The 14,923-nt window shown below is 42.9% G+C and overlaps 1 protein-coding gene across 6 annotated transcripts in view; it reads right to left on the bottom strand.

The window, feature by feature from the left end:
• The window catches only part of cacna1da (calcium channel, voltage-dependent, L type, alpha 1D subunit, a), an 85,994-nt gene extending 76,793 nt beyond the window's left edge, over positions 1 to 9,201 (bottom strand). For all 6 annotated transcript variants that reach the window (XM_070549434.1, XM_070549435.1, XM_070549438.1 and 3 more), the window contains exons 1-3: positions 8,821 to 9,201; positions 6,005 to 6,440; positions 4,540 to 4,645 (exon numbers count right to left, since the gene is read on the bottom strand). In XM_070549434.1, coding sequence (XP_070405535.1) covers positions 4,540 to 4,645; positions 6,005 to 6,294 — 396 coding nt within the window. In that variant the 5' untranslated portion in view covers positions 6,295 to 6,440; positions 8,821 to 9,201. The remainder of the gene's footprint in view (positions 1 to 4,539; positions 4,646 to 6,004; positions 6,441 to 8,820) is intronic.
• Positions 9,202 to 14,923: the final 5,722 nt, after the last annotated feature.

Raw genomic sequence — 14,923 nt, 5'->3', positions numbered from 1 at the left:
ATTAAGTATTGTATACTAGCCACCGTCCGCACTACTTTCCAAAATAATCGGCTTCGGCCATTAAAATGATAACATCTCTATTTGTAGCTACTTTTGAAAGCTCCAATCTTAAAGCACTCATTCACTTGTTATTTCAATACATTTGATGGGGTCTCTAGTTTAAATGAATACTCACCGCTACAGATGCAAATACATCTTTTTCCTAAATGAAGAACTTAAGAACCTCTATCTGCTTTTGACTCAATGAAAAGCCCAAAGTCTAAATAGTTCAAAGTTGATGCCAAAGCCAAATCAAAAGAGCTGATGCCATCTTGTCCCAACAAACCAATAGAATGCTGTGATTGGTCCACTAAATCAAGAGATCTGTGTGATTGGCCAGCCACTACACTATCTGTTGAGGTTCCAATGGAGCATGCCTAGACTGACGCAGAGACAAATCATTTTGCTTTGCCAAGTGTCAGTCTAGATTTCTAGGCTAAAGTTTCACGTGACATTGTTTTGATTGGGATTGGATTGTGATAGCAGCAATCCACTTTAGTCTAACCCCACTCCACTCATGTCTGAACAGGGATCCTCTCTATATCTCCTAACTGAGGTCACTCACAGAGCTAACTTCTCCAGGTTAAATATGAATTATTCATAACCTTTCCACACAACCTCATTTCTAAAGAACTGAAGTATTTATGCTTTATGAAGCATGCACACAGCATCAATGAGCTTCAGTTAATTAATACAGTTCATTAACATATGCTGTTGTTTGGAATAAATCTAAACCTGGATTATTAAAATTAAGAATCAAACCAACACATCAGTGACATAAGAGCCTCACAAGAGGGCATTGCTTATAAAGGTGCTTACATTTATAGTTCTTTGCACCAGGTTGCATGGTTAATAAGCTTTAGGGAATGTGTTTGGCTATAATTAAGTGAATATTAAAACTACAGGCAACAAAAATGTAAACGCAGCACCTTTGTTTCTGCTCCGTTTTTTCATGAGATGGACTTAAATATCTAAAATTCATTCCAGATACCATATATTACCATTTCTCTCAAACATTGTTCACAAATCAATCTAAATGTGTGATAGTGAGCACCTGTGCTTTGCTGAGATAATCTATCCCACCTCACAGGTGTGCCACATCAAGATGCTGATCCAACATCATGAGTAGTGCACAGGCGTACCTTATACTGCCCACAATAATAGGCCACCCTGGAATGTGCAGTTTTTTTTTTTTTTTTTTTTTTTTTTTTTTGCTTTATTGGGGGTCTGGGGACTCAGAACCGGTCAGTATCTGGTGTGACCACCATTTGCCTCATGCAGTGCAACACATCTTCTTCGCATCGGGTTTATCAGATTGTCAGTTGTAGCCTGTGGAATGTTGGTCCACTCCTCTTAAACGGCTGTGCGAAGTTGTTGTATATTAGTGGGAACTGGTACACGCTGTCGTATATGCCGGTCAAGCACATCCCAAACATGCTCAATGGGTGACATGGTCAGTGGGTATGCTGGCCATGCAAGAACTGGGACATTTTCAGCTTCCAAGAACTGTGTACAGATCCTTGCAACATGGAGCCGTGCATTATCGTGCTTAAACATGAGGTGATGTTCATGGATGTACGGCACAACAATGGGCCTCAGGATCTCAACATGCCCTACAGGTTATACATTGTAAGTCGCTTCGGATAAAAGCATCTGCCAAATAAATAAACATAAACATAAAACATAAATCATTTCATCACGGAATCTCTGTGCATTCAAAATGCCATCAATAAAATGCACCTGTGTTATTCGTCCATAATGCCTGCCCATATCATAACCCCACCACCACCATGGGCCACTTGACCCATAACATTGACATCAGCAAAGCGCTCACCCACACGACGCCACACACGCTGTCGGCCATCTGCCCTGAACAATGTAAACCGAGATTCATCCATGAAGAGAACACCTCTCCAACGTGCCAGACGCCATCAAATGTGAGCATTTGCCCAATCAAGTCTGTTACGGCGACGAGCTGGAGTCAGGTCAAGACCCCGATGAGGATGACGAGCATGCATTTGAGCTTCCCTGGGACGGTTTCTGACCGTTTGTGCAGAAATAGTTTGGTTACGTAAACCAATTGTTTCAGCAGCTGTCTGGGTGGCTGGTCTCAGATGATCTTTGAGGTGAACCTGCTGGATGTGGAGGTCCTGGGCTGGTGTGGTTACACGTCGTCTGCGGTTGTGAGACCGGTTGGATGTACTGCCATATTCTCTGAAACGCCTTTGGAGACGGCTTATGGTGGAGAAATGAACATTCAATGCACAAGCAACAGATCTGGTTGACATTCCTGCTGTCAGCATGCCAATTGCACGCTCTCTCAATGCTTGTGGCATCTGTGGCATTTTGCTGTGAGACAAAACTGCACAATCCAGGGTGGCCTTTTATTGTGGGCAGTATACCTGTGCATGATGTCGGATCAGCATCTTGATGTGGCACACCTGTGAGGTGGGATGGATTATCTCAGCAAAGCAGAAGTGCTCACTATCACACATGTAGACTGATTTGTGAACAGCGTTTGAGAGAAATGGTAATATTGTGTATCTGGAATGAATTTTAGATATTTAAGTCCACCTCATGAAAAATCAGAGCAGAAACAAAGGTGTTGTGTTTATATTTTTGTTGAGTGTATTTTAAATCTTTTCCAGTAACATCTTCAGATACAGTAAAGTAAATTATAAAATAAATACTCAAATAGAAATAGAAATATTCTAATAAAAATACTGAAATTTATGCAAATACACTCTGAAAGTATCACACAAGTGCAGCAAGTCAACTGAGGTTTCTCAAGTGAAAACTCGGCACCAAACTCCTCAAAACGTAACAAAAACATTTTACTGAACAAATCAAAATGATCCATTTATTATCTTGTGAATTAAAGAATAAACCAAACCTGACACACAATGAGTATATGACTATATCAGACAGTGTAAAGTCCCACATGGCCCAGTTTGCTCCCTGATACACCAATGCTGTATAGACAGACACCCAGATGTCACCCTCCAGGAGGTCACACTGTGAAGCAGAACACCTTACCCCACTAAAGTACAACGAACACATCTTTAACCAAAGCTGTGGAGCGTTCATCAATGCAACATGCATGAGACAGAGGTAACCCTCCCGTCTGGCTCTTAAATGTGGCTATCAAAGTCATTCAAACATCTGCAGTACATGCCCCTCATTCATTTTTGAACACCACAGCTTAGTTTTGCTCTTGTACGCACCACAGTCCGAGTATTTGTCTGGCTGGCTTTTTGAGAGCGCACTTCTCCTCAGCTTTGGAGGATTGCTTACAACACTAAATCACCCATAATTCATCATGCAGACATGAACGCACAAGGTACACAGAGTGGTGCAATGACGAGAAAAGTCTAAAAATAGAAAGCTTAAAAAACTGTGCAGGAGAACTGTGACATGATAAAGCACCAATTCAAAGTGTTTCTTTTTGTAGGCACAACAAATCTGCAGAATTATGCTGCAGCCTGAATGCACAGACTGTTTGTGGAGTCAGACTTTATCTTTAACTAGGTGATTTATTCAAGTTTGACAAACTAAAACAGGAATAGTTTTATTGTCTAAAAAACAAGACAATGTTTTCTTCTGTTTCTTTTCTCCTCATTAAAAAACTGCAAAAAAATTAACAGCTATTGTCTGTTTTATAAAAATGATGAAACTGAGCATTTTAAATGTGTTGCATAAGCTAAAATAGAAAGAAACAATGTAGCTAATCTGTAGGAATGGGTGATTCCATTTTTTAAGCATTTATTGTGATCAAATATAATAAACATCACATACATGATAAAAGATTTGTATTCAACACCATTTTTATTGTAAACTTATCTATCTAAAAACAATGCATCTCACTATAAAACAAGCTAATTTGCTATAACATATCTCATGGCATAGATAGTCCCAACAACAAGAATAACTCTGTCAAATCTATTTTGGAGATAGTAAACATAAAAAAGAAACAGTCTGATATTGTCAGAAAAAGTCAAATTAAATCAAAAAACATCTGTGGTGCCTACTCACAATACCTAATTATACTGGTACTTAGATGTGAAATCCATTTTACTTTGATTACTGCAAGATGACAGGTTATTGTGTGATACACTCAAGAAATATGGTGCAAAAGTTTGTTTAGTTCAGTAAATCCATTTAAAATGTGAGACTAATATCTGAGACAGACTCATTACATGCAAAGGCAGATCTTTCAATCCTTTATTTGTTATAATTGTGATGATCATGGCTTACAGCTGATGAAAACCCCACTTCCAAAATCTCAGACAATTAGAATATATCAGCTAATGAATCCAAAACAACGGCAAACCTTCTTGAGCCTTTAGATGGTCTCTCAGTCTAAAGTTGAATTTAAATAAATTGATTTTGCCACCATATTCTACTTTTGTGCAGTATATTGCCCTTTCCTGCTAATCTGCATAAGGAACAACTCTGCACTGAAAGACACCGATCAGTTAAAGTCAGAAACTGGTCACTCACCAAGTCGTGGTTTATGGAGTTGGAGTCATCTTCAGGAAATGGGACGTAGACAGCTAAGGCCATGCAGTTGGCAAAAATTGCGATTAATATAAAGATATCAAATGGCCTGAGGAAACACGTTAAGGAAATCAGAACAGAGAAAGGGAAACACAGAAACAAAACACTCTTTGGAAAATTAAACTAGCTGAGAGTAAGTGGCCTGTATGTGCATAGTGCCTTATTAGGGTTCTACAATGCCCCAAGGCCCTTCACAACACAATCAGTCATCTACTCATTCACACGCTGATGATGATGAGCTACAAAGGCAGCCACAGCTGCCCTGTGGCGCACTGACGGAAGCGAGACTGTCGAGCGCAGGCGCCACCGGTCCCTCCGACCACCACCAGCAGGTACAGCGGGTTGTTTTGCTCAAAGACATGGCAGCAGCATTCTCTGGTGGAAGCCGGGATCGAACCTACAACCTTCTGATTACTGAACAAGCCACTCTACCTCCTGAGGTACTGCTGCCCTAAAAATGGTTGACTAACAAGTCTAACACGGGAGTTTGAACTACTCTTAAAATGTAGATGAATCCAAAGAGAATCAAGCATATCCATGATGCTGTACACATTCAATTTCACATTGAACTGAGGGCAGAAAACACATTACTTTATTCATAAAAAGTCATAGTTTTCAACTTAAATCTATCTTGAATAAAGGCAGCACTAGCTTTCACTGCAGCATCACATCTAAACTTGGAATCCCGTTTAAAAATGACTATTTAATGACTGTTTAACTGTCAAAGAGAAGCTATGAGTGTCGAGCGCTATGCTGTGCTGTTTGTTGTCCTCACAGCACAAACTAGGACACCTGATACAACAGCTGCATTTGCTAAAGTGCACTTGTTCTAAACCCCAAGAGACATCTATTTTTTTCCAACTAAAACAAACCAAATCAAAGAATTAATTTGATATGCATCTCTGCCGTTCAAATAAGGGCAAACTCCTTCGAAGTGTTGGATGGCTTTAGCGGCCGCACCTTCTGTTTGAACAACAAACCCAACGACAGCACGTTTTAGCTGCAGATCTCTGCTGCGGTATCTCAGGAATCAGGACGTGGTGACTTTCACTTTGTCTTTCTGGAAAAAGCACCATTCTCCTCCACTTGCAGGAACAGATTTCTCACTAATGTTACCAAAAGAAATGTGAAACTTTAAAAACAATCCATGCATTCCAGCATTTTTCCCAAAAGGCCTTTATCTGCAAGTTTTTACAACTTCGGAATGAAATATTCAAGATTCCATCATAACATACACAGAATACTGATACTGATTAGTCTGTAACTAAAGTAGCCTGGACCGGACTTATACGAATCTATCATTTAGACAATACTCACAATGCACTAAGAAATACAGATGATTTCATCTGACTGTACTAGACTGGAACATCTCTGAGCTGAATCATCAGCATCCACAACAGAAGGATACTTCCACTCCACCAGGCTGATGCAGGCCCTGCGTAAGGGGTTGTTGAGGTTGAGGCAGAACAAAGCCCTCGGAGGCCTGCTGTTGGCATTACTCCCTTGCTTCTTGCTTTTGGCATATTGCTGCCGTTTCTTCTGAGCCAAAGCACCTACCGGGATGGTGGTGGACGCCGGGGCAGGTGGGGTGGAGGAGGGAGGCGGTGCAGTCGGAGCCGGGGCGGGGGCAGGTGTGGAGGTGGGAGGAGCTTCTGGAGCCTTGGGGGTTGGTTCTGGGGCAGGCCCGTTGGTGCTCATGGTGCGAGAGTGGCTCTTGGAGGAGCATCCAGCAGCATGGATCTGCCAGGATGGACAAGGAGGCAAAAGAAGGGCAGAGTAGTCTGACCAATTAGCAGGCACGTCACCAGGGCGAGAGGCTCCGACACTGCTGGCATAATTTGCCCCTGAAAGAGAAACGGGTGAGAGGTGAACACATTAAATGTTAAAGCTGCAGTGGGAAATCTGCAAAACAAGCTAACTTAACCCTTAAGAGCCCATGTCATTTTAAAATAGAAAACAGGAATTTATACATCAGAATTTAGAAATAAATGAAATAAAATAAAAAATATATAATTTTTGATACATGTATTAATAGGATGTTACTTGGAGTTGTCAAACTTGAATATGTGACTCAAGAAGCAATTTTACAGATGACTGAAATGGGCTGACACCAGTGTCACCACGGGTCCTTAAAGTGACAGTGTGTATTATCCCTGGCAATAGCAAGCAGTATTTTTGTGTTCAAGTAAGACAACAGATGGCCATTAGGGTCAAAAATATCTAGGAGTGCAACCTCCAGCCAAATGACAAGCACATCAGACTCCCTTATATCACTGGAACGAGTGAAGAGGTAAATGTGTAAAACAGCAACATTTATGAATGTCAAAAATGTTGTAATCATTTGTTACAAGTCAGTAAATTTGGTCCTCATGGGCTCTTGTAGAAGGAAACATGACATCTAATATGGCGTTGCCCAAAACATAAGACACACTCCCATGTATTTTAGACCCAATTTTTTTTGTTTGTTATATGTTTACAAAGCCATCAATATTTTTCATTAACTGGGCATCATTAAATTTATTTTGAACAACATTTCGATGGATATTTCTAGAGATTAAAGTATGACAAAAGAGTCAAAAGATCATTCTCAAAATATGTTTAAGTCATTTTGGAAGGAAGGTTATACTGAAACATGTTTCATATGCAGCCGGCAAAAAGTTCTAGAGTTGTTTAAAATGGTTGCAGTAACCAAAATATACCACAGGATGTCATTTTACTTCATTTCGACATAATGCACCTTTAACGGTAAATGCTGCACATTGTCTCATTAGGGGTTAAAAAATGCTTATCATGCCAACATTCTAGCTATAAATATATTGTGGAGATTTAAAGAAAAATGAATGAATGAATGAATGAATGCATGAATGAATGAAGTGGTTTCCTCACTCAGCCAACAACACTGCTCTATCCAAAACCAGCGATTGGACCATGGTTAATCATTCTGATCTACTGCTGATAGCATCTTCAATTTTTCTACCACACCGAATTAAACAAAATAATTCTCCTGAATACTGAAGGTTATGTGAAGCTCTGGTAAAAAAAAGGATGCATTTCCCTGCTGGCTGTGGTTTTGTGGATATCTAGAAAACAGAAGAGTGAACATGAAACAAAGTCAAAGATGGGAAAGGACTGATTTACAAACGCTGTTTGTTCTGACCTACAATTGATGCTTATAACAAAATAAAATCTTACATTATAGGAGGAGCCTGTGTCGTACAAAACAAATCATACAGATGAAAGTGGTGGATATTTGAAAAATAAACTATTCGTTTCCCAATAAACCATTCTAAGCATGATGGTTTTCGTTGGCCAAAAATGTGAAATACATCCCAGAAGAAACATGGCAGCTGCTTTGGCTTTGATGCTTTCTGGAGAATCAGCCAGAGTTGGAGCACAAGGAGAAACGTAAATGAAGCAGATGCTTTGTGCATCTAGAGCACAAACACACACAACGCGGGTCAGAAGCTGAGAACTGCCACTCTCAGCTGCGTAAAGTCCTTGAACTGCAAACAGGCCCCGCATAAGAAAGGAGCCGAAAAGGTCACATTGCAGCGGCTCCGAGAAGAATGTCATCTTCTTAATATTGTTGCCTTAAAAAATCTGACACGAGTGCTGCAGTGAAGGCATGACTGTGAAAACACGCGTTTACATCTTTGTGTAGCCAAGGCTACTTCAGGCTCAACATGGGGGGGGGGGGGGGGGGGGGGGGGGCAATCGCGTTTTGAACGATAAAAATCTTTAATTCGTTTAACGGCTGCGTGGAGATTATCGGTGATGGAAATTAGCTCTGACATCCCCACGAGCGGTTCGCGACAAACCAACCCCTCACAGGGCGTCCTTATGTTTCTCCTTGGACACCACCAAGGTAAGACGTGGTCCTACCCCCCACCCCCACCCCCCATTGATGACGGGTTGACTGACTCCAGGCGCTGAGAGTGAAAACTGAGCAACAAACAGCTGGAAACCTGATTACAGCAGAGCTAACACACTCCACATGACCAACGTGGTCTCGTTTAGCTGCTGTTTTTTCACACCAAATCACAAATTCCTCCCCGGAATTCACACAGACATAAAAAGCAGTGTCGACGTGAAAGTGAGCCTTTAATAATTGTTAACGTGCCGAACAGGCGTCCTGACTGATGGAGAGGTAACGCTGCCATGCTAAAAGAGGCTAACTTCAGATTTTATTTTTGTGGAGCAGCAGAACCCGAACCGAGCTCGTACCTGTTCTCTGAAGACCTCACGGTTCCGCCGCGGTCCTCTCCGCTCCGTAACGCGGTTCCGGGGCTTTAGAGAGGGCGAGAAACGCGGGTCCGGGGTCGCAAACGGTGGATTTAAAATTCATTAGCTCCCCGAAACCAAAAGCGGGAGACGCGTCGAGAGGCTGGGGTGTTAATTAGGCTCTCCTTCCATCCATGGTGGCTGAGTGGAGAGCTGGAGACAGAGGAGACAAGCCAGCATCTCTGCCCGCTGCCTGCTTATCGTCACGGCGCCAGTGAACACTGAAACGATCCTTCATCAGACAGCAACGCTCTCCTCCTCCTCCTCCTCGTCCTCTTCCTCCTCCTGAGCGCGCTCCCCTGTGTCTGCACAGGTCAAGCAGGTGCATGTCCAGCGCTAACCTGCCTGTGGTTGGTTAATAAATGCGCACAGAATCATACAAAAGACTTCTATTTAGTTTTTTGATCTTCATAATGAACCTGAAGGCTCCTTGTTGCTTCAGTCAAAGTTAGTTGTTCAGAACAGCTCTCCAAATAGTGTGACAGACGTAAAGAAGGAAAATAATCTAAAACAAAACTGAGCCAACCCCCCATCTTCCCCTGGGTAAAGTGGTGCCGTTTGCAGTGCTTCCCAAATTGGGGTCCGTGAACCCCAAGGGTTCCAACAGTTTTTTCAGTGCTCAGGTTGTGAGGTTACCAAAATAATATTTGTAAAACTTTCAGTAAGAAAGTCAAGATAACACACCCAACCAAAACTCTGTGAGAACCACAATTATTCTCTTTTAATAGTGTGCATGCGGATAGGAGTTTGGGTTGGGGGGGCCCTGGCTGGTCTTGGACACAGGAATGGCGGTCCTTGTGGAAGAAGGTTGGGAACACTGGTCTAAGGAGTAATGCTAGGAACAATGGACCAAATACAGCACCTTTGTTAATAGGACACTGTGTAACGTCCAGCAATGATCATTTTTAAGGTACAGTTTGACCATTCAACATCTGGTCAAAAAGGAGACACGAGACTGCATGTGTCCCCTTTGAATCAGCCTGCCTTCATCCCACCAGCTGGAGCTCAGAGCCTGCAGCTCTGAACACAGATAACAAAATGTCAACAATAATGTTCTCTCCTCAAGGTCCATTCTTTCAGGATTCTTCATGCCTCCATATAAGGAACACTCGCAGCCGGATTTCCTAAATCAGATATGAACTTCTACAACTTATAAGCTAAATAACCATTAAATAAACTTTTGTTTATTTCTACTTTTAATAATTATAATATAATGAAATGCTTTCATTAATCTGTGCTCAATGATTGAAGTTTGAAATGAATGTTAGGTTATGATTACAGTGATTGAAATATGTTTCAGCATGTTTATATGACAAGGTCATCACCATTTGCAATCACAAAAGAAAAAGTTAAGTTAAGTTAAACTCATGACACATAAATAGTCTGGCCCAGATCAGAGCCTCCAGTATGAAATAAGGTGCGTGTTTCTGAGACTCTTGGTAATATTCCTCAAACTTGTCAACCTCTTGTTGGCTACACAAATTAAAACATGAGAACAATAAAACCAGATTACTCTGGTGATTCCTCAGTTCTAGAGAAAGCTTCAGACTGGCCATCTGACGCAAAGCCCTCTTTAAGCCATCAAAGCTTTTGACACGTTGTCAAAATCTTTTTTGCACCTGCAAAGCTGATACCGCAATAGTTCCTGCAGAACAAGCTGATATTGTTTAGACTCCTTAAGAGTCCCAGACATGCAGTTCCATCCATCTGTTGTAACCCGGAGACAACTCTAAGACCTGTTTAGTGGGGCCGCAGTTTCTTCTACGGACCTCGGTGCCTGGAAGTCAGAGGACTTCAACATTCCAGATCTATCACGAGGGTCTTCGAGTGGGTATGTAGACACGACAGATAGCGTCTGATGTGTTTTGATAATAATCAACTTCATAGCTTAGCGCAACCCAAATTCTTTTACATCCAGAACTCGGCTCTCCTAGATCCGGAATTTCTGACTGACATCGCATTCACACACAGGTTCATACATCACATCTAGTTCCATCCATCACAGTAAATGTTAGTTAACTTGTCATATTTTAATTGTTGGTAAAATAAATTCTTACTATTATAAACCTGACTCTTTTCTGAATCAAAACGAAGTGTGTACAATCCCCTAATAAATAAAGAATCCTAGAATCTTCTGATTAAACACCGTAAAGACCAAGCAGGGTTGATATTCTATATTTAGATAGAGTATCACAGCTTATTGGTCATAAGTAGAGGTGATATATGTGTTGAGCTCTTAAAGCACTTTAATTTACCAAACCCTACAACTGTCTCCAGTTTTATGAGGACGAAATGCATCCAAGGCCATGGATCTGGACAAGGATGTTTTTTGATTTCTAAGGTGGTGAAGAGGAGGTGTTGACTTTTCAATATTACACTTGATTTTAGAATGCATGGCCAACAGACATCATTTCAGTAAAGTCAGTCCATCATGCATTTGTGTTAGGAGCGAGTCTGTATGTCTAAATCTTTGTGTTTTGTTCATGAGTGATCAAAACATCAAATCATAAAAAAATTGCATCTCACAATTACATCTAATAACAAATAATGCTACATGAACTGAAAAACAGGTTAAGAGAAGCTCCATATTTATAATTAATAGCTTTGCACCTAATGACATTGTCTTGGTTAGATAAGTCTCATATTGCCCAAAAATGATTGTGTTTAGAGAAGTAAATGAGCCTGGGCTCAGGGGCCTTGGGTAGACCTTGGCTCCTCTGCTGTTCCATCACAGGGGAGGGGGGGTGTCCAGGAGGGGGAGGACCCAACCTTACCTGGATGTCCTATGTCTTATATATTCTGGAAGTTGTGCAAATGCAGAGATGGGAGTAGATATTCTGCTGGGGTGGGGCTGGGTTGGTGCCCTCAGAGTCCGTGAGGCTGTGATGCTGCTGCTTTGGGCCCTGGCAAGATGGGCTGGGAGGCATTTTGGCAACCGAGGTGCCTATTGGGGCTGGGGGGGGGGGGGGGGGGGGTCTGGCTCCCTGGAGGGTGTAAGTCCAACCAGCCATTCCTCCCATCCCCACACATTGTTCTCCCCCTGCTCCCTCACATCATCACACAAACATGCACATAGGGCCTTGGGGGGTGGACAAGGCAGGGGTTGCGGGTATTGACCCCATTTCCGCATTCCTGTGGAAACCTGCCCCCCAATTTTATTTGCACCTTAAACACTTATACCAACGACATTCCACGCAAACACACACTTAGGGCCTTGGGAGTGAGCACATTCAACGGCAGTTGACAGGGGGATTTTTCAGCCTCATCCCGAGTGCCGGTGCCCTCTTCCAATGTTAAACTGCACTTAGACACTGAGGGCTGTGGGTGCAAGTGGGGTTGTGTGGTGGCATCAGCTAGCGTAGGCCAGACGATGCCCGCACAGCCCGCTCACCACAGCCATGGAATACACCTCAACAGCACACACTAATACTATATTGGAGCAGGCAGAGGGAGATTAGGGGTCATAGCACACATCTGTTGTCACTTGGCTTCCTAGGGCTGGAGGCTAGGAGGGAGATCTGGCTGTCTGGTTGGGGTCTGGGGTGGTGGGTTGCTTTGCTCAGCTATTGGCGGGGGAGCCTGCTCATCAGCACCCCAGCAGAAAGGATCCAACTCTGGGAACCGGTAATGGTTGTACCCCATGTGTAGCAGTACGGGGACCAGAGTGAATAGGGTGTGTATGGGGAGTATGAGTGGGTGTTCGGCGTGCATTTTTGTAAGTCTTTAGTTGTATGTGCATGTGTGAGCATGCGGGAGGGAGTGTGTGACTGTGTCTGTGTATGACTGTATATGTCAGGTGGGGCCTTTGACTCCTCCCCTTCTCCTGGGACTTATTTTGATGCTATACATCTTCGTCTCCCCTCCCCCTGCCACACCTGGTGTGGAGTGTGGTGCCTTGGTCTGCCTGAGTGTTTGTGGCTCCCGGGTCAGGGAGTTTAAGAATTTTTGGCGTCTGCCTGATCAGTCCCGGTGGCTGCCTGGTGGGATCTGTGTCCCTGGGCTCTGCTGGGTCCCCGGCGGGGGTGGTCGCCCCTGGGTCTCGGGTTGCTGGGTCCCGGGCTCGGCCGGCTGGGGGGTAGAAGGCTGCGGGCGGGCCTGTGGGCTTGCCGCTGATATCTTCTGGAACTCTGCCAACTCTGATCTATTGGACGATCCTATAGAGGAACCTTACATATACATGCGTGTGTACGCACACAGATGCTCACATGGTGCTGTCATAAGTATGGACTTGGGCACGTTCAACACGTCTTAAGGCTGTGGTTGGCACTAAATGCACTACAAGGTTGCTCCTGTTGTATTGTTGTGTGTCCCTTTTCTGCAGGTCTAGAAGCAGACTCTTGTTCATCATTTATTGTTTATTTTTGTGCCCCCCCCTACCCCCTACCCCCCACCCCCCACCCCCACCCCCTTACACACACACTTTTTGTCTCTTCCCTTCTCTTTCACCTCTGTCTCCATGTCCGGTCGAAATTACAAAGCATTCCAAAAACAATAACAATAAAAAAATTTGTATCAGGTGGAGCATTAAAAGCAGATGCTTTAATGCTCCACCTGAGAGTAAAATCTGCAAGGCTTGTCACCAGCATTCAGACATTAATTCTGTTTGCTTCACAGCCAGACAGGACACGGGGAAAAATAAATAAATAAATAAATAAATAAAAGAGAAGTAAATGAGATGTGTTTGATGCAAGTGAATCAAATCTTGTTATTTTTTATTAATGTGCTATGACTTTTTCTTTTGTCCTTTAATGTTCACCTCAAAAGTGTCCTTTCTCTCTGAGGTAATGCTCATAATGACAAAGTAAAACAACACCTCTTCTCTCTCTCACTGTAACTCACTAGTCTCTCGTGTTACAGACGCTGTTTTTAGGCACATGGACTATGTGACTGGATGCCTTTAGTCATGCTGTATCACATGGTAAATGACCTGTATTTATATAGCACCTTCCTAGTGTTCTACAACCCCCCAAAGCGCTTCACAACACAATCTGTCATTCACCCATTCACACGCTGGTGATGATGAGCTACGATGTACCCACAGCTGCCCTGCGTACTGACAGAGTCTAGGCCTGCCATACACTAATATTGGACACATGTGCAGATATGTGCATGTTTGCACCATGCATGCAAATTGACAGAACTATTACAGGTAATGCAATATGTTCAGACGTTCACTCGGAGACATGAGAAAACTTGTAAAGGTAATGGAGAGCAAAGCCTTGTTAAAAGAAAGGATCACAGGTAACAGAGTTCACAGAAATGCTACGTTCGATGAGTATCTTTGGTCACAGTTGGGGTTTTGAACCTGGCTTAAAATAGTTATAAACGTGAGCAGGAAGCCTGAACAGTGGAGGATTTTCTAAACAAAATTCAAGTTTTTAAAACGCAGACAGTCTAGATGTACCTTAGAATCAGCCCTGACCTTTTTAGCTTTGGTCTGGCTGGGCCCATTGCACATTGATAGCAGTTTAGCAGAAGTCTAACAGTATTATCACAGTCATACTGAACAAGTTATTAAAGGGATAAGGAAGCAGAACCTTTGATTCAGTTCTCTGTCCTTGGTCTCCACCGAGTCACTGCTGTGAGTGTTGAGGCTCCTACCTGCTTGACGTGAAACTGCTCATCCCACCTGACAGCAACAGTAAGCAGAAAACACTCATCCTCTCTACTGGTGGTGGGTGAGCTGTTCTCTGAGAGGTGAAGAGTGAGTGGACCAGGAGGCTGAGACGAGTCTCACCGTATCACCTTACCTGTCTGCCTGCATGGGATAATGGTTTCTTCTAGAACCGGCTTGAATTATTTACTCGTGGTTAGGCTGATTATTATGTGTGTATCCTGGTGTGAGGGCAAGGTTTATTTGCTCATCAGAAAACAAGTGTGATGATGTTCTTGATCTGATTCCTCTGCGGATGTTAGCCCCTGACACATGGTGGAAATATAGCAGTTAGCTATAGCTCACCAGGAACAGCACCAATCTGCCTGCAAGTGTTTTATGGTGAGTCTGAGTATAAATTTACAGTCTCTGGTCCTCAGGAGAAAACTGCAA

The sequence above is a fragment of the Nothobranchius furzeri genome, chromosome 3 (assembly GCF_043380555.1).
Source record: "Nothobranchius furzeri strain GRZ-AD chromosome 3, NfurGRZ-RIMD1, whole genome shotgun sequence".
In the NCBI taxonomy this organism is placed as follows: domain Eukaryota; kingdom Metazoa; phylum Chordata; class Actinopteri; order Cyprinodontiformes; family Nothobranchiidae; genus Nothobranchius; species Nothobranchius furzeri.
Note: the sequence above shows the minus strand (reverse complement) of the source record. Positions and strands in the feature narration are given on the sequence as shown.